Genomic DNA, 27,287 nt, shown 5'->3' on the forward strand with positions numbered 1-27,287 from the left:
ATTTGCTTTTTATATAAATTGCAACACCGCCACCGTTTCTGGGGCGGTCGCAACGGAAAAGATTATAGCCCGTTATTGCAATGTCTTTGTCAGTAATTGATTTAGTAAGTCAGGTTTCTGATAATATAAGAATATCAGTATCTAACTCTTTCATCCAAATTTTCACAAAATCAAGTTTGGGAAGAAGACTTCTGACATTTAAATGAGTGATACCAAGACCTGCTCGAGTTTTAAAATCACAAGGAGTACTTAAGCATTTGCAATCTGGACCCGGATTAGGTTGCACATTTCCAGATAAAAGAAGCAGAAGAACAATAAAACATTTTCTTTTCACAGATTTTTTTTGTAGGATTACAGACTGATTTCTCTTAGTGCCCAATCTCTTTGGGGGGTGAGAGGATTGGGAAATAAACCAGTGATATGGAATGAATAAATCAGTTAAATCAGTTGAAATGAGATCTTTGCTGATCTCACGTTTTGTAACAAAGAAGCCTCCAAACAGCAGACACGGCTCCTCGTACAGGTTCAGGTTCTTCACTCCGCCCATCTTTTCTTCTTGCAGTTCTTCAAAAGTGGAAAATATTAATTTTCGTATGTGTGAAAAGTCATGTTTAAGGACACAAAGATGAGCGGTGGAAACGGTCACACATGGATGCTTTGGAGGTCCAGTTGGTCCTCAAGGATGTCCAGGGTCATCTCCTAGTTGGGCCAGCTCAGCTCGCAGTTCATGAGTCAGTAGCAGTGGCTTTACTTTGAGCCCCTAATGGGCTACTAACTCGCTCTCATCCCGTTATATAGGTGAGCTTGGTTGTGTTTTGAAACCAGATGTGACAACTTAGAGGTGGATCTGACTGTAAAGCCGTTAGCTCATTGGCTAACGACTTGTCAAACACAAGTTGCCATAAACTCATCTGAGAACTGAGCTCAGCAAAGCGAGCATTATTCCCATGGACTTTTACAGGACCAAAGTCTTTTTGCAGCTACTGGTGTCGCCCCCCGGTGATCGTTAAAAAGAATGCAGGGTTAAGTGTTACCTGTTTACCTCGGCCAGTTAATGAATGCTTTGCCGCTATGATATACCAGTCCTGAAGGTAACTCAAAAGGTTTAAGTTTAAACGCTACACCAAAAACCCATCAGTTGTCTAATTTTGTAAATTTGTTATTAAGAGTTTTAAGTTCAAATAAGTGAAAAACTATAAAATAACTTACAGACATTTATTTTCGCTTTTATTGTCTTTGCGTCTTTGCAGAGTTCATATTTATGGTAAATCCTGATGCTACCTAACTATTCGTAGTTCTCACTGTCCTAAATACGTTATTTTGGAGTGTGTACTTTGGTCTGTTGTTTGTTTGAAGATTGATGTGTGAAAGTTGCAGCAGTGACTTTCTGACGGGATTAACTGGAGTCCAGGTGGACACCAGCGTGACTCGGTGACGGATGAAGACTTGAGTGGCGTTGACGCATCTTCACTTGGAGAGATGGCCCGGACCTTTCACAGCTTTACCAGCTGGCTGCGGCTTAACGAGATAAATGCGAAGCCATGAAGCGTTCAGGAGGAGGAGGAGTGCAGATGAGTGTTATGCCATTCTTATGGCTCGGCGCTTGCCGCCGGGAGACAGCTTCATGCATTAGATTCTCCCTCTGGCTCAGAGAGGAGTGAATGCACCTAAACAAACCTCCCCCATCACCCAGTGCTGCTCCACCATGAAGGAGTTCAAGGCAGCTAATAACGTAATCCTCAGAGTGATGAAGAAGAGGAGATGGGAGGGCAGGGACACAGCCGAGCACCGGCCGGTGGTGATGAGAAAATAATACGACACTCATAACAGAAACCGCCTAGCACGTTTACCTCGAGAGCTGTTTAACACTAACCCTAACCCGAGGAGGTCAGTGGAGGCGTTAGCTCCCAGCCTCTCTCATTTATGCTCTTCATTGTGCATGTTGCATACACTGAGCTCGCTCTCTGAGGCCTCTGATTGTTTTGTTGGCAGCTCGGCCCGAGTGTGCCATCTGAACGCCGAGCCGCTCGCCTTGGCTCCAAACCTCCCACGCCAACGTTTGTTTCCCGTCTTTTGTGTGCAGAGAGAGGAGTAGGTGTAGGTGCATTAAATGCCACTTCCAGCCTCTATCTGCCTGTCAGTTATCGACTCGCCGTACAATGCCCGTAATCTTCTGCTATTCTTCAAGTTCTGGTACTAGATGAGATGTTCTGCATCTGTTCGTCTTGGAACCCGCCTGCCTCGCATCACTGTTATTTGACTGAATTTCAGATCAAGTCTTTAGATTCCATGTTTCTCCTCTCAGTAATGTTAGGATGGAAATTCATTTGAAGCCCATTAACTGGCCTGAGTGTCACTGGATACAGGTCATCGCAGGGTCAACATTTCTGTGGTTTCATCACTATTTAGGCAAAAGAAGAAATGTCTTCTTTATTAAGAACAGAGAAACAGCAGAATTTGGTGCGGATTCCAATAAAGCCTGTCATTACTGACGTCTGTCTATCTGTATATGTGATGTCAGTGCTGAGCGCCTGTTCAACTGTTTGTGGTCCCTGAATGGATCTCAGGAGCGATGGAGGAGTGGACGGATTTGGACTAATGGACATCAGCTTTTCCTGCACGCTTCTCTGGGCAGTCATTTGAAGATTTTTGACTGGCTCATGGCCTGTAGCCAAATAATCAGACAGGCAGAGGAGGTGTTTGATGTTTTAGAATTTTAAAAAGTATATTTGACACAACTTTGCAACGCACATGTCCCAAATCACAAACACACACCAGGAAGGTCCTTCATTTATTACCTCCTGCTGGCTCCTGATGATCCTCTGATGTAGAAACCCAGAGTCCATCAGTCCAGCTGTTCGTCCTGTTCGTCCACCCCGTCTGCTTTGGAAATGTTTGGAGTTTCCCTTCCAAAGAGCTTTTCCTAGCAACAGTAAATTAGAAGAACCAAAACTGGCTGAAGTTGACACTGCAGTGCTGTCACACTGGGGACTGTTGTCTTGTGTGAGCGACTGAGTCTGGGGGAATTAGAGGGAGAAGTGCAGTCTGTTGATATTTTGGACTCTTGTACATTTTGCTTGTTCATTTTTTGGGGGTATCTTGTGTGGACCTCTGGGCAAATGCCTGGACCGAGAGCTGGGGTGGGTTTACTGTGGCGCCTTCAAAACTCTCAGGTTACAGTAAAGAGGACTGAATCCTAAATGCTCTAATGACCGGGTCGGGTCCAAAAATTATGATCCCTAATAAGGTCAGGTGATGTAGAAGAGAGCGAGAGAGAACCGATGAATATAAATGAGTGCACACAGCACCATAATACAAAACCATTAGTTTGAAGTGTGTGTGTGTGTGTGTGTGTGTGTGTGTGTGTGTGTGTGTGTGTGTGTGTGTGTGTGCGCGCGCGACATGGCTGCAGTCTTGTGGCAGATGGTGGAAGGAATGAAAAGCTGATGGGAAAAATCCCGTCCAACATGTTTATTCTCTCTGTTAAAGCCAGAAAGAAAAACCCTGTGACTGAGAAAGCAAAAGATCCTCTTTGCACGAGGAGGCGGCAGACGCACCGATGGAGGCAGATGGTCGGAGGGGATGGAGAAAATGCTTTCCAGCATGTTCCTCCCCTTCGGGGAAGAGGAGATTTGCTGGGAAGCTGCACAATTATACAATTAGTTTAGAAGGAAATGAAGTCTTAATTTATCAGACGCAACATTAGTAATATAAGAGGTGTTAATACCCTGCGCGCCCGATGATTCATTTAAGTGTTTCAAAGGAGCACAGATACAACTGCTGATTTAAGAAACATATTGCTGATAAATAAATAAAACGTCATGTGACCTGTGGCATGATCAGCATGTACTGATCACAATATGGGGAAAAAAAGATTATTTTATGTGTTTATTTCAAAATAAAATGAGTAAAAATGTAGCTTCCAGGTCAGAAACCGGCCACCAGATGTCAACAGCTGTAGATGCTCAAAGACTTTCAGTCCTCTGGAAGTCTCCATTTACGTACTCAGTCGCTCATTTTGGGTCATAATGAATAAAAATAAAATCTCAGTCATTCAACATTATCTGAGGGTTATTTGGGAAATTATAAAATCCCACAGTAACTGGCTGTTGAGTGTCAACCACAAGTTATTAGACAAAGTCCCGCCCTGCCCTGCCTCGTCACACCTGCTGTAAGCGCTCAACTCGCGGCTCCGAAACAAGACACCCGCAACCAGCGGGTGATGCCACGGTAGCAATGCCTCAAGTGGACATTAGAGGAACTGCAGCTTTTGGCGCTTCCATACACGTTTCATTTTCAGCCGCAGAGGTTGCTCCTTATTTTAAACAGACTTCAGTAACTTAGATGTTGGCCACGTTTTTAATGAGTTTAATCTAATAATTTACCACTAACTAATGCTCCTCTTACTATTGTTTTTCTTTGAGTGGTTTGTGTTTTTGCTGCTTGACTGTGTTTGCAGACTAGTTTTAAACTGCAGGCGACTGCGGAAATCTACTGACGATGAAAGCAAAGGGAGGGTTTTTTGACGTAGTAAGAATGGCGACACGTGATGTAGAATGGCGACGGTGGCTCTGAAAAACAGAAATGAGGTCGATGTTAAGATTTTAATTGGAATGGAGCAGGATGGAGGCGAGGCTGAGATGGTCTGAGCATGTGCAGAGGAGGGAGAGTGAACATATCAGACTAAGGATGATGAAGATGGAGCTGCCAGGCAGGAGGAAAAGGGGAAGACCTCATAGAAGATCCATGGTTATAGTGAGGGAGGACATGCAGAGCATTGGTGTGACAGAGGAGGATGCTGGGAGGACATGGAGGCAGATGATTGGCCGTGGAGACCCTTAAAGGCAGCGGGTGACTTTCATCCTCGTGTGTGTCATTCTCTTGCTTTCTCTCTCTCAGTGAGCAGTAACAGATGCCTTTGACCCAATCAGAGTTCAGTGGTGAAATTCACAGTGTTGCTGGTTTGTTGACACCTTATTAGGAGATATTGTTTGGAGGAGGAGGAAGAGTAGGAGGCCAGGGGGAGAGCGAGGACTGGGAGTTCTGCACAGATTGATAGCTTTACCTGTTGCTGTTTATTTACATCCTTTAAAAAAACAAAAATCCAAACAAACAAAAAGTCTCAAACTCAGACTTTAATTTTGTGAGTTTCTCCCACATAGTGGCTGTAACTATTCAGAGCTCTGAGGGCGTTGTGAAAATGGTGTCGCAGCGTTGCGGTGGCACGGTCGGCTCCGTACTGTTGCTCATTTATATGAAAATTTCACACGCTATTGCTGTAATTTTCGCTGTTGGCAAAAAGCGGATAAAGCGGGTGAACTCTAGCGAGGCAGCCGGCTGGACCGTCGCCAGCTGAATGCATCGCGTCAGCCGGCTATTTGTGCGTGTGGTTCATGAAGGAGGAAGTGCAGACGGCGGCGTGTGTGAGGGCGAGAGACCGTCCGAAAGAGTGGGGGAATAAAGAGAGGAGAGGCGTGCGAGGCACATGGGATTCAGAGAGTCTGAATTAAAATCAGATATTTGTCTTTTGGTTCTTTTTTGGTCTAATTTCAGGAGAGACATTTCAGTGTGTTTAGGTGCGTGTGTGTGCGCGCGCGCGCGCGTGTGTGTGTGTGTGAGTGAGTGTGTGTGTGCTGCTGCTGCTGCTTCCTATGTGACCTGATTTCTTCAACTTTCATCATGTTCATGCAGACACACTCCTCAAAACAAATTAAAGAAAGAAAACAATCATTAAGATAATGGAACTAACAGCCTGGTCAATCATTTGGATTTCACTAATTTTATTTCTGCAGACTGCAAATGAGCCTTTCATGTTCACCATAATACTCGATTTCTGCACTGTAGCTCAGGCTGAAGACAAGTAAGTGCACTTTCCTGCTCACATTTACTCGAATATTTCCTGAAAAATGCTTCTGACTTCAGCTTTTAATTTTAAAAACTGTTATTTCAGCAAGTGCATAATTGACCCTTTTTCAGTGTTGTGGACAAAAGCTGAGATCTCACAGTAAATTGAGTTGTTTTACAGTCATGTTTCTATGGCTTTTTAGCAAAGTGACAAAGATAACCAGATATGGCCGAGTTCAGCCAGAGTTCAAACTCTGATTCTTTGATGCTTCGGCTTCGGCTGCTGCGCCTTAAACAGGGTTCATGGACCTGCGATGGTGTCCAGGTGTTCGTCTCTGCAAAGTGGAGGATCGAGGCGACGCAGAGCAGCAGACACCGCGGTGATGTGAACCCTCCGCGGGGGTTTAACTGGTTTAACCTCCCAGGACCTGGCGTCCGCATATGTGGACATCACGTTTTGGGTTGTCTAGAACAAAATACTAAATTTTGCTCTACAAGGGCCTGATATCCACTTACGAGGACATTATACTGCCACTGTTCTATTGAAATTTAAAACGAATGCTGACATGTTTCCCACATGTAGACGATGCACTGCAGAGCCTTATGTGTGCTGTGTATACTATCAGTGCACATCAGCACCTCCTGCTTTGTTTCTGAGGCTCTTGGAGGAGAAAACAAATATGATGGGGATTCAAACTGAAGCAAGTAACCGGCTGTTGTCTTCCAGTCTATACCTACAATCCAGCAATCCAGTCAACACAGGAACATTGTGTAAATCGACTTTGTGCCCCTAACATTGAGCAGAATATTTGACTGTGTTGACATTCATTTGTTTCTCTGGGATGAGGTCTTGGAAAAACTGGGGTTTTGAGTAGAGATGGACCGATCCGATATTAAGTATCGGTATCGGTCCGATACTGACCTAAATTACTGGATCGGATATCGGAGAAAAATAAAAAATGTAATCCGATCCATTAAATATCACGAAAGCACCTCACAAAACTTGCAACACGCCGTAACTCACCTCAGAACGTATGCATCACGTGATAGAGCAGCTGTGGCATGCAGGACCTGTCGGTGGTCTGGATAGCATGTGGAGCTTCGCTAGCAACCTGGCATTTCATCTCCGACAAAGTTATCCCCGAGAGAAGTAAAGCAAGTGTGTAAGTCCATCTCTGAATGTTAACAAGCGACTGCCTCTCGCTCTCCTGCTGCTACTTCAATCATGAAACTGCTTAAATCAGCTGATCGGCTTTTCTGTTGGAGTCCGTGTCTCTCGTTTGTTTTTGGTCCACTTTGCGCCAGAAAGAGCAAACCAGCGGCTGAACAACAGCAGCACGTTTAAGCTTGATAAGCTGTTGTTAGAATTTATTTAATATTACTTTCTACACCAGGATCTTTTTCTACGTAGCTGACGGCTGGTAACTGTGCAGGGGCGGATCTAGCAAAGTTTAGCCAGGGGGGCCGATAGGGCATTAACTGGGAAAAGGGGGCACAAAGACATACTTTTCTTTCTTATTCTCATTTAAAATGTCTAGCTTTTAATAAATAATTATCTGACACCCAAAGTTTTAATTTGATGTAAAATGAATAGAAGTCAATTACTGTATATAGTGACTATTAAGTCTAATATATATACCCTAGTAAGCTATAGTACTTTTTCCTTTGGGAAGGTACCATCTGTGCAGTCTGCAATTTTGTTGAAGAAAGATGTTGAATCTATTTAATATTTCTTGAAAAATAATTGATTTCTGTGCATTTTTTTTCACACTGCATCAAATTAAGGTTGATTACGTCGATTAAGCATCATGAGGTGGCGCGTGAGGGGTGGTTCCCTATTTTTTATTTATTTAATTTTGTTGTTGCTGGGAGTTGGAACCCTATTAGTTAGGTTGCTTAATATTTACGCTAAGTACTCTTTAAAATACCAGAATAGGGAGGATGGTGTAGGTCTAAGTTTATTAGATTGATCAGTATTGCTGAACTATGAAATATTTTTTTTGTATACAAGTATAACAGAATAGCTTTAGTGTAGTTGTTGTTTTAAACTTGAGTATGAACTTATACAAAATGCAGCAAGATATTTAAAAAACAGTTTTGTTGATTAAAAAACACTATATCGGATTCATATCGGTATCGGCAGATATCCAAATTTATGATATCGGTATCGGTATCGGACATAAAAAAGTGGTATCGTGCCATCTCTAGTTTTGAGTCACTGTGGCATGCATGAATAGACTGAGAGTGTTAAAGTTGTCGTGTCTGCAGGCATACTAGAGTTCGCCTGGTTTCAACGACTCGTTCATGATCACCATTCTCACCCCTTTGAACAGCGCTGATTAACTAAAGTGACATCAACAGTTTTAAACCCTTCAAAAATCCAGTTCAGTTCAGTTCATAAAATGCAGAATAGCAACAGCAACATCCTCCAGTAATACAAAGCAAAGAGTGGGAAGGAAAACTCCCTTTTAAGAGGAAGAAACCTCCTGCAGGGAGGGACGGCCATCTGCTGCAAGAGCCCAAAATCAGCCAGTAGTTGTGAGGTCAGGTTGTCCGTTACATAAACCCTAACAAAGTTGTTTGCTCTCACTGCTGTCGCCTAATAACTTTTAGCATCGTCGCCGTGATCAGACGATGTAGGAGGAGATTGATCGTTGATGTCATTCACATTTGGACAGACTTTGAGCTCCACCTTGGACTGGTGTTTGTTCTGCTCTGAGCTGGAGTGCCGCTCTAACCAGAACCTGCAGCAGGTGGAAACTTTTGTCCTTACTCTGAGCGTGCTGAGGCTCCAGAGCAGATCAGACGCTACACTCTGCAGTCCAAGGTTGTATTTAGAGTTTACTCAGAGTCCACGTTGGAGGGGGAATTGATTATTGCATCACAAAGTGAATAATAATGTCGTCTATTCATTTAAAAAGCACCTTCTTTCTTGCATGCCCCACGCCCTCACTGCTGCCGTAAATACAAACCATGTTCTTTGCAGAAATAACAGATTAACATGGTCACGGAGTTTTTAGTCCTTGAACATCTGCAGTTGAACATCTTTTCACCTGCTGCTGATCTCACGTTCATAAACACAAAGACACACAAACTACTGACTTACTGAAAGGCGTCTCGTTGCTCAGTCAAACAGTCAATGTCAGGTCATCATGTCTCTGAAAGAACATAATTGCATGAAGATGCAGTTCAGAACGATTCAAACAAATGGCACGCTGGATGCATAATGAACTCGCAGAGGCTCTCTGACACGAGTCGCCTAATTACAAGTCAACAAACTGACTCATCGCGCCACCAGCGCTGTCGGGAACCTTTGATGCTTTTAAGGCTGAATGAGACTCGCTCTGTTTCGGCCGTGAAGAAGTCAGAAGACGCTTCAGTCTCGTTAGCGGCATGATTTATATTCCTCTGTGGCAGCCAAATGCGTACAAGGTTGCACAGTTTGTACTCAGGCACTCGGTAACAGCAGACTTGCGTGCACTTGTGCTGTTGTTTCATGGCTGCGTCCCTGGAGTGAACGTTTAATGGCAGCTTAGACTTGTGGAGAGTCTGTGCTTTGCTTGGAATTGCTGCGGCATTCTGATCAATTTAATGCTGATGTATGGCAGATAAAACCATGCAGTGTGTCGTCTAAATCGGCATATGACGGCCATCGAAACGTCCAGTCACATTCACTGGCAACGAACACGAGAGCGCAATCATCGGCCAACTTGTTGCAACGGTGCGTGAGCTGGTGGTTTTCATGGAGCTGGTTTGCTTTTATTAACCAGAAACTCAATGATGTACCGCTTTTCCTTTCTAATCCGGTTGCTGCTCGTTGCCTTTCTGTAGTGCAATACTTCAACTGATTACATAGGCATGTGAGTAAATATGAAAAATTTAAGACTAATGTGCAGCGTGTCCCTCTATAATAATGGGTGACAGTAACCTCACCATTGGCGGATCTGATTTCCATCGATAAAAAGGGGTTTTGATGAATAACACTGGCACTATGAAAAGATCCTTTTTTCTGTGTGAACAGTTGTTTTTCTTTGCAGACTGTTCTCAGTCTTCTCAAGTTTGTTTGAATAAAGAAGGCTGATAATTTTGGGAGCTTTATATGTCGAGGTTCATCTCTCCAAAACATTTCTAAAGCAGTTCAGTCAGAACCATGTCAGTCGAGAGAAGATTTCTACCTGTAGTAATTATGTCTTTTCAATTTCAATTCAATTCGGTTTTATTTGTACAGCGCCAAATCAGAACAGCAGTCACCTCAAGCGCTTTGTATTGTAAGGTAGACCCTACAATAAAACATACAGAGAAAAACCCAACAATCATATGACCCCCTACGAGCAAGCACTTTGGCGACAGTGGGAAGAAACATCCGGCAGAACCAGGGTCAGGGAGGGGCGGGGCCATCTGCCGCGACCGTTTGGGGTGAGAGAAGGAAGACAGGATAAAAGACATGCTGTGCAAAAGAGCCGGAGATAAATAACAAGTATGCTAACAGTACAAAGCGGAGTACAGGTCAGTGACACCACCATGGGTTGAGGCAGGTTGCAAAGTGGCTTCCAGTAGTGAGGGTACCAGCTGATGCATGATGAACTGTTTGTTGCTGTTTAACTAAAGCTGTAGTGCTTTGGTTTGTTCTCATCGCTTGCATAATAATTCAGTTGAATTGAATTCAATTTCATTTCTACGGCACCAAATCACAACAACAGTCGCCTCAAGACGCTTTATATTGTACGGTAGACCCTACAATAATACATACATAGGTTATAGAACATTTTGTGAAACAGAAAGCAATATTTACTCTGTGAATAACCTCTGAAAACACTCCCTGCCATGTGCCAAAGAGCAGACTGACACAATCAGAAGGTGGGAATGGGCAGAAAATAACCAGCATTTGCTAGTTGTTGGGAACTATTCTCGCTGAAGATCACCTTCCACCTCAGACTGCTCACCAGGACATCAGCGTGGATCGCTGGGGCAGAGAGTGATGTTCTAGCATTCAGACTTTGGGACAGCCGTAGTCTTCCTTTGTTTGTACGGTATTGTCGAATCGTGCCGCGCATGTTTTAGGACGGCAACGCCTGATATTGCTGATGGCGTTGGTGTCATCCATCTTCAGTTTTTCTTGTTGTATGGAGAACAGAACATGGATGGATAAATGGAGGAGACCCCGAACGGGTCGCCAGTCCATTGCAGTTCTATAAAATATTGTTTGTTTGTTTTTTATATAGTAATGACTAATTGATTATTTGCGAGCAAAATGGAGTATTTCACAGCTAACGAGTTAAATTACAACAGGAGTTGGTAGAGAGCGAAAACGGAGAAGAAAAACTGGGTAGATCTTGGCGTTGAAATCAAAGATCATGTTGCTCCATAACTGAATGTAAATATTGTGTTAACAACTTGCTTTCATAGCCCGGAATAGCCCAAGCATAAACCTGCTGAAGTGATGGCACAGTGGGAATGTGTCAGATCAGAAACCACTTAATTTTGTCACTCTGGAGTGCTGCAGTCATACGGGGTCCATTTTCTTTTTAATTTGGTGGAAATAATGAGTGAAATGGGAAAAAAAACAAAAACAAACCAGGGAAATGGAGTTACTTTAAAATGAAGAGGAATCAAGTGTTTTTATGTGACAAAGTAAAAGTGGAGAGAAAATTGAGTCGGGGGGCATGAAAGAGACGGACAATGTTCTGAGCATCAGATAAAATAAGCGGTGGTAAAAGAGCGACGGGCGGCAGAAAGAACTGAAAGCCAGGCGGGCAGAGTCGTACTACACCTGAAGCTTTACAGGGAACCTTTAATGTGAGTGTAATTTCAAACAGAGCGAGTGATTGGAGGAGTAATGAGTGGGAGGGCAAAGAGAAAATGGAAGATGCCAATCTGAGCGCTCGTGCCGGCTGAGGTCAACAGTTAATGGCTGTTGGAGGCTTGTTCAGTGACCTCACAGAAGATCCTGCACATGTAAATGTCTCCCAGTACTTTTACTCATCATTTCTAAGAAAAATTGTGGATCATTCTCTACCAGAAAGTTCGGTTCGTACTATTCCCAGATGTCACCATGTACCTCGTAGGGCCTTTGTGCTTGTTTCCTCTGCCAGTGTATCAGTTTTTTGTTGTTGCTAAAGCCAAACTTAAACTAAAGCTTCAGTCTTACAGTCTTACATCTTAAATCTGTACTTGTGTCAATTGTGCCCTAACCTAAGGCTGCTTTTAACCATGTGTTGTGTCTGTTAATTAAAACTTATTTTCAGACAAGAAAAAGTGTTTATCCACTCGACCAAAGTGGATTTCTTACAACCAAAATATGCAATCTTTCCCTCCATCCATCGCACCTGTATGATGAATGCGAATGACACTCGTGTACGTACTCGACAGCTGTGAGAGCCCCGTCTGCACATAAGTATATAAATGCAAACAAGCTAGCCACCTGCTGCAATGGGCATTCGGTGCAGTGTTGTAAATCATGCTAAGAAGGAGTCTTTTTCTTCGGGTATCATAAAAGTTGTTGTTATGGCTGTCAGAAAAGTTCTGATTTGTATCTCAGTGTGCCTGAGGGGCAGTAAAACAGAGGAAAAGCTGGGTTTTCAAGTTTAGCCGGTGAATGCTCCGTGTGAATGTGTCTACATGAGTGGCGGTGTAGTGCCCTCTCTTTCATATGTGAGTGCTGCTTTTTTTGGCTCAGAAGTCTGATTTAAAAGCAATCTTCTTGCGCATGTGGTGTCTTTGAGGACGGGGCCGAGGAGCAGCTGCAAGCCAGCAGGCGTCTTCAGAGCACAGAGTTTCTACACAAGGCGACATCAGTAATTACACCGAGAGAGAAGAGGAAGAAACACATTCTCAGCACCGAGGCTCACAGGGAATACATATTAGGCTGCTTGTACGATTAGTGTTCTGACATTATGTTGCCCTGACATTTAGACCTCTTGGTTTTTAAATGAGCAGGGCTCTCTGCAGTGTTAGAACCTCCGGCTGCGGTGCCCCGGCGCCATGAATTTAACATGGAGAGAGGGCAAGCGTGAAGGAGAGGAGCTCCAGGACAGGTTATAGGCGATGAGTCCGATTTTAAGGTCCCCTCTGTGGCTGTAACTTTGGCTAAGTGCTAAAACACTTTGCGTTACATTCTGAAGTGCAACTCGGGTTATATTTACATTTAATTTTGAACCTCACTTGTTAAAAGTGTTAACTCTGCGAAGGCTAAGCTGTCACATATAATGGAAAGCATATCATTTTTATCTTTCCGATGCTTAATTTTGAGAGTTGATTGCAGTCACAGGAGCTTCTGGGTTTTTAAAATCTTGTATCTGCAGCACAGAGCAGCTTAGGTTGTTCTGAAAATGGTGAGAAAAGTGAAAAAGGAATTAGAATAATCCTATTTCTATACATGCAATACATAAGTAAAAAATACATAAGTAAAAAAAAAGAAAAAGCAAACCAGAGATTTAATGTGAATCTCTAAAGTGAAACCTGAGTCACTTTCCCGATAGACGTTTTAGTAAATATAGCAAGGGGCACAAACAAGGCCTGTTTTCTCTTCATTAAATTGGAAACAGTTATCAGCAAACTAACTGTTAATAGAGTTTAAGGACCTGTGCAAACCCTGTAGCTTGGAAACAAAGAGTTAGAGATATATAACTGTATGTCGTCTGCATAGCGGTGAACAAAAATGTCCTTAGAAGTGCTCAAAATGTGGTGAAGAGGGAGCAGATGTAACAGAAACAATAAAGGCCCCAGAATGGATCCGTGTTTACTTTCACTTCCACTCCCTGGTAAACTGTGTGGTGGTTAGGGTTAAGAAAACGGTCACAGTTTGGGTTAAAATACACTGCTTCACAACACTGAGGTTAAAAAACGCAGAGTTCGTAATGTTTTATTAATTTGACGCCTCCAAAGGACGCCTGAGATGTGCCTTCAAAACAAAAAACATCTGCTTTTTACTCAAAGTGCAGTAAAGAGGCAAAAGCTTTAAAATAAGGACGTCTTCTGTACCATTAAATTCTAAGAAACTTAGCAGGTAGGTTGGTGGTTTGAAGCATCTTGGGTAATATAGCTGATCGATCTCTGTGGGGGCGGTCGGACCATCTGCTGCAGGACTCCTTGTTCTAACTGAGATGGTAATGACTGAGCAAACGGCTCCTCTTAATGGGCTGCACCACTTTTAAAATGACTCCAGAGAGAAGCTGCAGCTCCTGTTTACCACTCTCTTAAAGCAGTAATTTATTGTTATTATTAATAATAAAGTTTTAATGAATTCTAAGTGTGAGAATGTAGCTGAAGGTGATCTCAATTGGTGAAAATAACTGCTTTAATTGGTAAGAGAAATCTATATGAGCAAAGACGTATGTTTATGCACATGCTGGAGAATAAATTCACGATGCCTAAAATCTAAATGTGTAGCGCTTCACTGTATGTTTTCATGTATGCAAATAGACTGGAAATGCAGCTTTATTAGGTCTGCCCTTGGCTCAGGTCATCCTGCAGCATAATATATTAGAAAAATACCAACCGAGCCACCTGCAGGGATCACAACTCCCCTGATATCATGTGTGGCTTATACAGGTATGTGCAGAGGAGATAATTTGCCGCCGAGGGAGGGAGGAGGACTTTGGGAGTCGTTATTGGAAGCTTTGGTCGTCTGAGTGCCACTCGTGTGGAGTTATTTCCCAGCGTGTCCTTGAGTGCACTGCAGTCGTGCTGAAGTAAAGTCCAGAAGTAAAGCCGGCTCACAAACTCGGCCCCAGCAGCAGATTAATGCGGTGTATTTTCTCCAGCCTCTGCCATCAGGTCACTCCTTTTGTCTGCACTCAGTCTGAAGCAATTACAATGTACCTCCACAGAGCTCGCTGCCAGTTATGGTTTCTGTCGCCGTTTTATGGCCACTGCCTCCCACCCAATCCCTCTTTCTTTGCAGCTGTCAATAACACAATTACCTGCTTGGAAGGTCCAGCTAGCCCGGTTCATTTAAACCCAGCATTTATCTGCAGGTGTGTAAGCACACGTTACACTTTATCTAGACGTGGCAGATTTGTTGTTTTGGGCTGTAAGCTCAGTGTTTTTAAATCCTGGAGTTGCATGCCTGGAGCAGAAAACCAGTAAAAGGGGAGTTAAAGCCAGCAGCACTGGGTATTGAGCATTTATAGCTGCCTGAGCATTATATGATGACCTGGGAGAGAGAAGAGGTTGCTGTGTCCGAGTGTCCCTGCTGGGATCTTTCTGTGGAACAAGAATTTGCTTTTGAAAGTGGAAGCCTGAGCACATGGTTTAACTTTTACACTTTCTCCCTATTTGACCATCTGTAAGTGAAAATAAAACCTAAAATCTCTGATTTATTTAAACCTGTTATCTTTGTGTCTTTCCCAGAGTGCCACTCAAAGTCGAGCAGGCCAACAACGCCCGGGACGCTTTGGCAAAGGCCGTGTACAGCCGTCTGTTTGACCACGTGGTGACCAGAGTCAACCAGTGCTTCCCCTTCGACTCCTCCGCCAACTTCATCGGCGTCCTGGACATCGCTGGCTTTGGTCAGTATCACAATAATAACAAAAAAACATCAGAATTTCAAGGTTTTTATAGATAACGTGTTTTTAAAACTAAGAAATGTTTGTTTGATGGTTTTAAGGGGAAAAAAACCTGTTGGTTGGTTTGATAACATTTTTTCCAAGGAGACAAAAAAGAAGTAATGCACGTTTTGAAAGCTCACATCACCTCAGAAAAGATCCTGTAATAGTCCACTTTGCTCTGACACACATTGTGTAACGAATATATTTGCAGAGTACTTTGAGCACAACAGCTTCGAGCAATTCTGCATCAACTACTGTAACGAGAAGCTGCAGCAGTTCTTCAACGAGCGGATCCTGAAAGAGGTGAGAACTGTTTGAAAGTAAAACCCTGCACCATCTCACCTCCGCCGGCAAACACCGTCAAATCAAAGCAGACATCTGTGGAGGACTCTCCATTTAAACTTTAAGTGTTTTTCTTATTGCAGGCAATTCTTTTCTGAGACTAGATGCCACATTTTCAAATTGCAGGTTGCAAAGTTTTCATTTTCCAAAAGTCTGAACATGAAGTTTAAATTTTCATCTCTGCAAAACATGAATTTTATTGTAATAGGTTTTATTTTAATGTGAAAGTGTGCTTCAGGTTTATTGCTGTTTATGTCAGAAAACTTTTCCATCCGTTCAACTAAGTTCTACCTTTTATTTGCACTTTAAGCAGACACATGCCCAAATACCCTCAACCTGGCTCCATGGCTGAGCCTTTCACACTACTTACATCAGATCCTCACATGATCTCTGGAGAGACTCCCGTTCCCTGCGTTCTCTGGAGCTTTTCTGAAGCATGTAGCATCCAGCAGGAATTTACCTCCGATACGGACGGACCTTTACCTGCGCTGTTCTCTCAGCGTAGAGATGTTAACACCTTAAATGTGAGCTAGACTCTCATTTAAGGTGGAAAAGTATATCTGTTGCTTTTTCTAAGCTTCAGAATTAAAAATCTGTAAAAGTCAGAAACCTTACTAAGATATAAATCTGGCTGATGATCCCTTCAGGATCATCTTCTTGTGCATTGCTGGACCATTTTGTGTCCTTTTATTTCCCTTTGTACCTGTTCCACTGCAGAGTGTTCAAGACCTCATCCACTATGTCAAAATGGCGCTCTTTAGACTCCACAGGAAGTGAAGGACATTTAAGGGAAGACGATCTGCTGAAGAGGACTGGTGGTCCTCGTTTAAGACCATCTTTTGGTGGTTTTTCTGGCCCATTATCAGCACGGCCGCTATGACAGATTTGACAGCTCTCCTTGAAAGTTAGGAGATCCTTAAAGTTGATTTGTCATTTTTGAGTCATCGACAAAAGTCCTGAACTTTTGTGAACACACTTCGTAGAAGGACCAGCCTTTAGGCTCGTCTCGCCACAGCAGACCGGTGTGTTGTCTGCGCTACTAACAAAGCTCAGCATTGAAAGGTGGGAAGTTTCGTGCTGATTTTAGTAAACTTCTTCTTGGAACAGAAGTTGTTTCTTTTCTTTCACTTGACATCCTCTCAAGTTCAGATGAAACTCTTCACTTGCCACTTCTATCAGCACCCAAACAGTCATTAGCAACAGGTGGCACGGAGACTGACGGCGTCCAAGTCTGTGAAAAGCTGCGTTTCTGTGTGGGGAAAATAACAACGCTCTCTTTGAAGGTGGTCTTATAATAAAGGAGAAGGAACTCGAGCGCTCAGACCTCCGCCAACACACAGCGTTTGCTGACCTTGGAAAGCCACAGCCTCCTTAATGGGTTTATTGTCGTCGGGAGCTGTTTCCAACAAAAGAAATGCTGTTTAGTTGAAGACCCTGAGGTCCCTCTGTCAGACTGTTGTGTAATCATAGTTCACTCGCAGAATCCAGAGTTTTGGATCAGTGCCGTAATTGAATCATCTGCTCTGTCTGTAAACCGCAGACCTCAGAGAAGGGCCACATTAAATACTGGATTGTGTTTGACTTTCCCTCGACTGTGTTCTAACAGCGGCTGTCTGTTTCTTACCTTTAAAACTCCTCGTTTGCCCAAACATCTGTCTGCAGCATGAAAAGCCCCATCACCTTTAGATGCTCATTTTTGCATGAAAGTGTAATAGCAAAAAGCCTGGCCTAAGCGCCACTTGTTAGAGAGCTTGAATGCCCCCCAGGCAGAACCTCCGAGCCGTCCCTGCCCTCATTAGACGAACGCCGGGCATGCCGTGAATACCGTTATGATTTCTCATTAGAAGTTTCTCTGTTGCATTCCAGGAGCAAGAGCTGTACCAGCGGGAGGGGCTGGGAGTCAACGAGGTTCACTACGTCGACAATCAGGACTGCATAGGTATGAAGACGCCACTCCTCGCTCAGCTCGTGTGATTGTGCATTCAGAGCAGCTGCAGTCACTCCTCTGTGCCGATGAAATTCTCTGCAGAGGGGTTTGATATTTGTTCTCTTTTTACACCACTCCTTTTATTAGTGCATAGAGCATAATGTGAAAAATTCCCTACTCCAACTGTGCACCTCAGATACCCAACAAAGGTGCAAAAAGCAGTTCAAATTCCTCTTTAAATATCTAGATGGTGCATGAATGTGTGGAGGGGATTTGATCAGCTTCCCCCCTTTTCTGCTCTGGAACAACCAGTGCAAGAGTTAAAGAGCTGATGAGGAAGTAAATCCCTTTGGTTTGATACTAAACCTTCAGCGCACGCAGAGTAATGCATCTTTAAAAATCCCACCTGCGGCTTTCACACAAAGTTTTGCCGTTAATGTGGAGAGTTTGTTGTTTTAGTTCACAAAGCAAGATTTCCTTCTGATCCTCTGATCAGTGCTACATCTTATCTTTTGTGTGGTTTATTATATTAATATTTAGAGCTATATTTTTTAAATATTCCTAAAGAAACACAGACTCATCCAGCTGTTTTCACTTCTCGAGCTGTTACTATAAAATTTCATCTCACACAAATAAAGTGTAATAAACCCGTTAAAATCTCTTCCTGAGAGTAAGTGCTCTGAGACCGAATGCTGGCTGAGTTTTTAACACTTTGTGCAGCACTTTATTGCGAGAAGCAACCTCGAGGCTGAAGTGAATGAATCCCCATTAGACTCTTAACGTTGAAATGTCCAACTATAAGGCTGAAATAAGCACGTTTACAGTGTCTGTGGATATCGGGGAATCTTTGTGTGCTGCGTCCAATACAGTTTATGAATGCCGCTCGCTAACCAAGCGATAACCTCTCACTCCGCCCTCTGATTTAAATGTGGTCATTTCAGGAGCCAACACATCAATGCCTAAAATCCTTAGAGTTCAGATCCAAAATAAATAGCTGACTTCCAGACAGTGTTCATTTCATTGATTTTCATCATAGGTTTCATCAACAGTCATTTCTTTCAGGCAAAAACACAATAGCTAAATAAAATCTAATACATGAGGACGAAAACCATGACGTACTGAAACTTCTGTCAACGAATAAAAATGAGATGAAAACCTTTCGGGGAAACGAGATCCAATCAGAACTAATTAGGTTCTGATTAATTGAGGGGGGGTTAGCTAACTCCCATGCAAAAATAGCACTGCTTCAAAGATGGCTGTGCCCGTCGTTATTATACAGTCTATGGGGATGTGTTGATGTCCACTGGGTACATCAGACTGAAAAAGACAGCTCTAGTTCAAAGGTGTCGCCTAAAAATGAAATAGTCTATTTGCAGTGTGCCGTATTAAAGGAGAGCTAGGCCTCATGAAATTTTATTGTATACGAAAGAAAAAGAGCTTTGTATTTATATGTCAGCCCTATATGTAAGTGTGTCCTGTAAAAGCTGCTCATTATCCACCTCAGTGCTCATCATCCTCACTTTTAGGAGAGCTGCCTCTCTTCACTTTGACCTCCGAGCCTCGGTGGCGCTTCAAAGACCGCAAAGAGGACGAACGACGAAGCCCCCACGCCTGTGAACTCCCGTCCTGACTGAAATGTGTCTTAATAGTTCACAAACATGGAGGGAGACTGATGTGACAGGGCAATCTAAGGGGAAGGAGGTTAATGATGCTTTCTGTGCTTTCAGTATGAGATGTTTAACTACAGCAGAGCGAGCTGCAGGGAGGCGGGAGGCTGGCTGTGCTCGCTGGCTCGTAGCTTACCAAAACGCGGTTGTTTGTTTGCTGGTTTGGATTCCCGTTGCGTGTTATAAAAGGAGAAGCTCCTCTTTGTTCAGGGGACGTAAAAACCACAGTTGATGTAGCAGAAAATTACATTTGTACAAGCAGCGGCCACGTGACTGCACACAGAACAAGGCGGAGATGGAAACGAACAGGAGGAGGAGGAGTGGGAACTATTAAAAAGTTCTTTAACGTCACAGAAGTTTGTTTGAAGCGTTACTTTCACTTCATTCAGGTTTTATTAACTCGTGCAGCCATGTGCGCTTTCGTTTGTTGCTGGTTGTCTCCTGTGATGGAGAGAAGGTGGACGGATTGAGCAATGGAGGGGCAGATGACGGGATGCCTCCCGAGGTTTTTGCTGCTCGAAGCTCTGCTGACCTTCATTTGCTGAATAGTTTGTGAGTAGGAGTCTCCATCAAAGAGCCTCTACTGTGCAGCATGTCAGTTCCTGTCAGGAAACATTACTGAAAAAGACTGCTAAAGCTCACGTAGGTAGGTAATCATATCTTCTAAACAATCCCCCACGTCATCCTCTGAATCAGTCAGTCATCCCACGTAAACTTCCTCCCCTGCGCCTCAGTTTTCTGTCAGTTTGCTGGCTGTTTGTTCAGCGCTGACAGCTTTTCCTTCACAGGCGTGTTGTCGGTCACTGCAGACCTCACCTTCTTCCTTTATTTTCTTCTTTCTGTTAAAATAATCTTTAAAATAACATTTTGAAAGTAGGATCTGTAGCAAATTCAGAACATTTAAAGGGAAGGTTCTTTCTCCAGCTTCTTATTTTTTAGAGGAGCTGTTAAATATTAAAAATGAGCTTCCTAAATAGTTGTTTTTTAGGCTCTTCAGCTTCTTGAGTAAAGGAATCCATCTGTCTCCATCACTGAACAAAAGTGGTGGCCTATGACACCACCTGTCAGCCTCCTATAACACAGTCTTGAGAACCCATCACAAGAGATTCAACACCTGCTCACACCATGAGCCATCACGTGACCCCAACGGCTCACGTGATGATAGAGAGCCGTAAAAACTCTAAGGACCACCTCCTGACTGCACCTTAGAAGTTACATATCTGAGACCTGCATGAGTCTCTTGGATTAGCGGTGGAACATCTTTAAGAACGGCTGCCTTCAGATCAAGCACCTGAGACAATCATGACCAGGATGACCGAGAACCTTCACAGATGTCCTTACAAAGACTGATATTCTTCAGGTGGATTACTTGAGTTCATTTTTCCTCAGTATACAGAAATAAAACAATACCACAACACCAGGTTCAGCTGTGTAATATTCTGTATAGTAACAGGAAGCTTCCATTTATCTTTATGCTCTCTCTGATTGTTTAAATAACCGTTCACGTCTCTCCTGGTGTGATCAGATATGCTCACAACCCAGGATGGTTCAAAAAAAGAATCTGTCTTTGTAAAACTCACAGCTTTGATCTCTCATAGTCACACAGAGGGCTTCGCCAATGACGAGATTTAATCATGTATTTTTATATGTACAACTGTTTTTGACTTAAATATGCAGAGAAACTGGTTTTTACTTAACATTTCCATGTCAGGACCTTTCAGAAATAAAAGTGCATCCAACTTCCATCACGTTAGATTTTGATACTTTTGTAGGAGAAAGGAGCGAAAGTTGGTGCACGGCACAAAACAGGAAGTAAGCAGTGAGTCCTCGGGTGTCCCAGTCTCCGTCATCAGGAACTTGAAGCTCATTACGTCCTTAAATTGAGCCGTGGCTCTTCTCTTTAGAATGGGTCAATGACTTTTAATAGTGAGAAGGATTTGATGTTAAACTAATAAAATAAAAATCACTTCTGCACCATCCGAGAGAACTAAACTGCACTAATGCAATAATAATAATAATAATTATGATTTGGTAAATTAGGTCCCCATCACCTTTCAAGTCAGATCAGGTCAAGGAGAAACTGTTACAATCTCCACACCTCTTCCCATTCGATTAAACTTTAATTTGAATTTGCCTACATCGCACCCTCCGTGATTCAATCGGTCGCGTAGCCCGTCAGCCTCGGGGTGATCCGCCACAGCTTCATTAAGAGGACACGCAGCGTTTATTTTTCTCATGCTTGTCACGGTTTTCCCCGCAGACCTGGTGGAGGCGAAGGTGGTCGGCATCCTGGACATCCTGGACGAAGAGAACCGTCTACCTCAACCCAGTGACCAGCACTTTACCGACACCGTTCACAACAAACACAAGGACCACTTCCGCCTGACTGTAAGTGACCGCACAAAGGAAGGAAAGTCAGGGAAGCATGCCACTTTTAACGCGAGGATTTTATGGGACTCAGGGAATGTTTGATTTACTCAGGAGATTCTCTCTGAATCATTTCAGCTTAATCTTTAGACTCAGAAAAAACTGGAGCTGATTTATATGTTTGTCTGAGTCTTCTTGTTTTACCCCATTCCTCCAAATAATCTGCTGCAAGGCCTATTTAGACCTTATTTTCCCTGTTTTGGCCTCTTGGGCAGCATTCAGGGTGGGCTGATATTAAACCTGAGAGACTACAGATTACAAACGCAGAAAAAGTGCTTTTTTTCCTCCTATCTCTCAGGTAAAGGAAGTTCTAGTTTCGTTTTCGGCTTTGTAAATTTACCAGCTGCTAAAAGATCTATTAAATTAATAGAAAACCCAAGTGGTTCACCTCATTTTGTGTCCCAACAATTAGTTCTTTATATGTAAATGTGAAAATGACTGTCGCCAAACTGAGTCCTGAAATTGTTGCTTCTGTCCAAACAGCAGCCAAAAAACTTTATAAGACAAAGACTGCAATGTGAGAAGCTGCACGTTCTCACATTGACATGTTTCGATGAGTAAATGTTTAGACTGGGTCTGAAGACCTGCAGCAGGTGCAAATCTGTTACCTGTGCCTGCACGCAGGGTTCAGTGATGCTGCAGAGCAGAACAGCTGATATCACCAACTGCATTTAAAGGTGGTGGCACTACAGCCTGAACACGAGATGATGGACTCACTGCTCTGATATTTATCACCACTAAAGATTATTAGCCGAGGAGCACTTTATCTGCAGTATTAAACAATAACTTATCAACAAGGAGCTTCACCTTCTCCCATGGCTCCTTAATTTTAAAGCTTTTATTGATAATTTGGATAATATTGATGATATTGGTAAACACAAAAAATGGGAACTTTTGATATTGACTTGAAGTTTTGAGTTTCAGTGGAGTGACGTGAAGCCTGAGAGTGAGGTGATCTCACTGACGGTTAAATTACTGGCATCAAATCTTAATCTTCCCAGCAGCGAGTGATTGGCAGGACTGGGAATTAGTTTTCCATCGTAAATGGGAAGCATGCATGAACTCTGCTGAGTCTGCAGAGTTTTAGTGTGTGTGTGTGTTTCCACCCGTGATCAGGTGTGTGTGTGTGTGTGTCCTGCAGGTACCCAGGAAGTCTAAGCTGACCGTCCACAGGAACGTGAGGGACGATGAAGGATTTATCATCAGGCACTTTGCAGGAGCCGTGTGCTACGAGACGGTGCGTCACCAGAACACACTGCGGCGTCTTCAAAATGAATCATTTCTTTTCTCTGATCACTCGACCGCAGAAAACTCAACTTTTAACATGAAAGCGTGCCATCATTGAGATGAGAGTTTTAAAAACATACCGAGCGTAGCTGCGGAGAGATTCAAGTCATAAAATCGTGTAGAGATTTTTCCTTCTGCAGTTAAGCAGGCGTATCAGAAACGGGAACAAAAAGAAGAGACTCGAACCGAGCGCCCCGTTCACGCTGAAATGTTTCTCCTTCAGACCAAGTTTGTGGAGAAGAACAACGACGCCCTGCACATGTCTCTGGAGTGTCTCGTCAGCGAGTCCAAGGATCGCTTCGTCCGCGAGCTGTTCGAGAACTCCAACAACAGCAAAGACGTGAAGCAGAAGGCCGGAAAACTCAGCTTCATCAGCGTCGGCAACAAGTTTAAGGTGAGCAGCAAAAAAAAAAGATCCAATCCAACATGCGATGTGTGATACAAATACTTGTAGATATTTATGACCACCAGGACATGTACTGCTCTGTGGAGAACAGGCTGAGTCTAATTAAAAGTCTTTGCCACCACTGGCTCGTCTGACTCTGATGAAGACGTCCTGTCTGTCAAAAAATAAAACAGAGCTGCTACACCTCATTAATGGCTTGAATTAAAGATGTGCTCCAGACGTCATCCCCTCAGATCCCGGCTCATTGCCCAGTCTGCTCAGGCGGCACTTTGGGCCCCGGCCAGTTCATACTCACACTTCTTCTTTACTAAATGCTTGTTGTATGTTTATTTTAGGATGATCTGATACAAGCAATGTTGCAAACCTGTTATGTAGCTATCAAAAATGCAGGCCTCTGTCAGCTTACACAAAACACCCCGAGGCTAAAAGGAGCTCCTAACTGGTTGAGCTGGGAAAACTCGGGCCTAATTTGAAGAGTGTGAGAGTACAGGTCGCTCGAATAAGCCCTTTAGGGCTGACAGAATACCCTCAGTGTGTTCTCTCCAGCATCTCCTGGACCTGCCCCGTGGACTCTCAGATGGACATGCCCGAAGCGCCTCACCTCACCTAGGAGGTGTTTCTGCTCAAATGCCCAAACAATGTGAAATCACTCTTTTCACCTCGGCTGTTCTCCTCGCCCTCCACTTTCATCCTACAATCTGCTCCCTTTATTCCTTACCCGCTGAACTCATCCCCAACCTTAAGTAGGCACAGCGTGAGCTTCAGAGTTTGAGCTGCAAATTCTCATCATTGCTCGATGAAGCGATGATGAGATATACACAAATCCAGAGGCCAGCAGGCTCATTCAAGGGTTCCCACTCATCCTTAAAAAGTCCTAAAATGTCATTTTAAAATTTAAGGTAATTAAATGCTTTAAAATCATCGTGAGAGGATAATCTGAGGGGCTGCACAGAGGCCTAGTTTAACATAAATAACGATGATGATAACTGTGAATCATGCAAAGCTACTCTACTCTAGTCCATTAAGCAGAATAGTTCCTAAATGTTTAGTCTGCCTCATTATATACATGTCTGACTGATTGTTATAATAAAGCCGACAGCGCCCAGGCTCACCTCCGAGGTCCCGTAGGTACAAAGAGTCAAAGTAAATGTATGAAATCTTCATCAAGAACATAATTTTTCACCTAAAAACAGTCAGATGAGTGTCTCTCTTTCACCCTGAGCACAGAGATGGCAACGTCTTTGCTGTCAGCTGGAGTTATAAACGGAGGATTTTTATTCTCCTCCATCGTGACTCATCCAGCTCAGCCTCTCACCTTGATGTGCGCTCTAATGTGTCACCTAACCAAAGGCAAGGTGAGCCAAAAACCACAGCGCCTGGCTCCACTCAATCATCCCTCCTAAAATATATAAATATATATATTTAATGGAGAAAAGATAACCTGAGGTAGTGATGGCCAGGTGTATTTAACAGGGTCAAAGCCAGAGAGCAGCGAGGTGTCCAGTACAAACAGGATTTGTTTCTTTTCTTTTTTTTAAAATTAAAAACGCGGGAACACAATAAATTAATTTTCACGTGTACAGTGACAGTGATTTATATCAACCGGTCCTCCAACATTCATAACAGGCCTATGTTGCAAAAGTCTGAAACAACAGCAGGAGGGAAAAAGTGTTTACTGGAGGCCATTTTTAACCTCGCCCTGCATTTTTTCCAGGCTTAAAATTAATTGGAACAATTGACTGATAAGAGTTTCATTTCCACGAGGGGCCTCGTTTCTTTCCATTTCCTGACAAATTAAGGAGAAAGGAGGTCTGGAGTCGTTTGCACTGTTTAATTTACATTTGGCAGCTTTCAGAATAGCCTGATAATGAAATGCAATAGTTCAGCCTCGAAGTAATAAATGCATAAAATAGTTTTTCAGCATTAGCTGAATAAGGTGTTCTTAGTTATTTAATTTGTAAGCTAATAGACATGTCCTTGTCAGAAATCACACCCGGTGTTGCTGGAGGTCAGCGTAATGCCATTTTTAGGACCAAGCAGAATAAACATCATTTGTTTTCTGAATTTTCTGAAGTAGAAAATTACAGCGGATTGAGGCCTTTATGTCTGTAGTTTATTTCAATGATTTGTGTCATCCTTCTTCACAGATTCGTAAAACTGCGTGTCATCTGCATAGCAAAGAATGTATGTATAATGAGAAAAGTATTGGGCCTAGTTGAGAGCCCTGTGGAACTAACTTCTAACTAACAGCTTCTAGTTTCTGTAATAAAATGTTATGATCAGTGAATTTTAGTGCTCTAGCTTTGAAGAGCACAGGGACGAGTTCACTGTGGCCGGTTTTCTTGTTTTTTAATGACAAACCAATAAGACGGGAGGTGTGGAGTCGGCTGGATACTTTGGATTTGAGCAGCAGCTGTTTGTCTAAATTCTTAATAAGTTATCCAAAAGTGGTGACGATTCAAGTGATGAAGGATTATTATGAAGCACAGTCGGTACCAAAGAATCTGCCGGCCATTACAATGAGCCTTGTATGGAGGAGTAAGGAGTCTTGCATGAGACTGATCTTAAGTTTGATTTCCACTTCCTGTTTGTTTAAGTTTATAAAACAATCATAGTTTGGGATGAAGTTGACCCTTTTTTACAATATTAATGCTTTACCCCATGGAGACGACCTTTGAAGACCTTCCCCCGACCTTTAATGCCGAGTTTTCACACCTCAGTGTAGATGAACATAGACATGGTTTGACAACCATTAGAACAGTTTCCAGGTTTTTCCAAGGGTAGCTGCATAGACAGAGACCGAATCACTGATTTCTGCTGCACATCCAGTCATTATGTTTTATAAGTAGGCATAAAATATGTCAGAAAACAGCTTCAGGTGTTATTCCTGGTAGGCTCAGGCATCTCTTCTTATTTGTAGTCATCCTCACAGTAAGTGTTTTTAATCATAGTCTGCTGACTGAATTGGGCCAGTACTCTTCAGGATTGGTCCACTGGTTTTCTGTCCAGCTGAGTACTGTGGCTCTCCATCACGAGGCTATGTGGAAAGTTCCTACCATAATGAGTCACAGAACAGCAGCGAATTTAAAAGTATGTGAGGATAAATATACACTTCAAATTTAGATGTGATAAGGTAATTACATGAAGCAGACATTTTTCTAATGTAGCGCCATTTTTATCAAATTTGTTGGTGCACATGGATTATATTCTCAGCCAGGTGAGGTCAGCTGACCAGCTGAAACTGTCCGATGAAGGTCAGTGTTTCCTGTGGGTTTATTGCTTTTGGATTTGGGGATGTGCCTCAGGCTGCACTGTTTCTGTGACGCACGAGGAGAATGTTTGAAAACCGTGAATGTCCAGCGTGGAAGATCAACTAAACTGATGCTTTCAGGAAAACAAAGAACAAGTCATGTTTGTCTGCCACTGCACCAGCAAAAGCATCCCGCGGTCGTTCGAGAGGGTTTAACTCGAGTCCGTGCAGACTGGATTTAGTCGTTATTACGTGTGTTAGTGTGTTCTGTGTTTTCCTCATCCCGGCGCTTCTCCTCCTCCTCCCCTTCCTGAGCCCTCACTATTCGAGCTATGATTACGGTTCAAAAGGTGTACCGGAGGACCCAGACGGGAGGCGAGCCGTGGGTGCAGAGGCGAGCGGGGTGGGGAAAATGAGCAGTGATAAATCCGAGACGGTGGAGGTGATGGAGACGCTGCTTCCTGGAGCTGCAGCGATGAAGGGAGATTGTGATCCGTGCAGGTTTTCATTATAACCAGACACCGTGGCTTTGCCCCACTTCAGTGACCAAATACATCATATCAAAGGTGTCCTGCTCCAAAGGCTCATC

The 27,287-nt window shown here is 43.2% G+C and overlaps 1 protein-coding gene across 5 annotated transcripts in view; it reads left to right on the forward strand.

Annotated features, from left to right (window-relative positions):
• Positions 1-27,287, forward strand: part of LOC147313188 (unconventional myosin-VI) — a 157,855-nt gene that overhangs the window by 56,569 nt on the left and 73,999 nt on the right. For all 5 annotated transcript variants that reach the window (XM_086265186.1, XM_086265188.1, XM_086265187.1 and 2 more), the window contains exons 13-18: positions 15,196-15,353; positions 15,604-15,695; positions 17,601-17,673; positions 21,589-21,716; positions 22,897-22,992; positions 23,266-23,436. In XM_086265186.1, the coding sequence (XP_086121312.1) occupies positions 15,196-15,353; positions 15,604-15,695; positions 17,601-17,673; positions 21,589-21,716; positions 22,897-22,992; positions 23,266-23,436 (718 nt within the window). The remainder of the gene's footprint in view (positions 1-15,195; positions 15,354-15,603; positions 15,696-17,600; positions 17,674-21,588; positions 21,717-22,896; positions 22,993-23,265; positions 23,437-27,287) is intronic.

Source organism: Aulonocara sp. 'chitande type north' Nkhata Bay, linkage group LG15 (assembly GCF_057382095.1).
Source record: "Aulonocara sp. 'chitande type north' Nkhata Bay isolate Kocher_YH1m ecotype deep benthic linkage group LG15, A_spYH_male_GT1.1, whole genome shotgun sequence".
Lineage (NCBI taxonomy): Eukaryota > Metazoa > Chordata > Actinopteri > Cichliformes > Cichlidae > Aulonocara > Aulonocara sp. 'chitande type north' Nkhata Bay.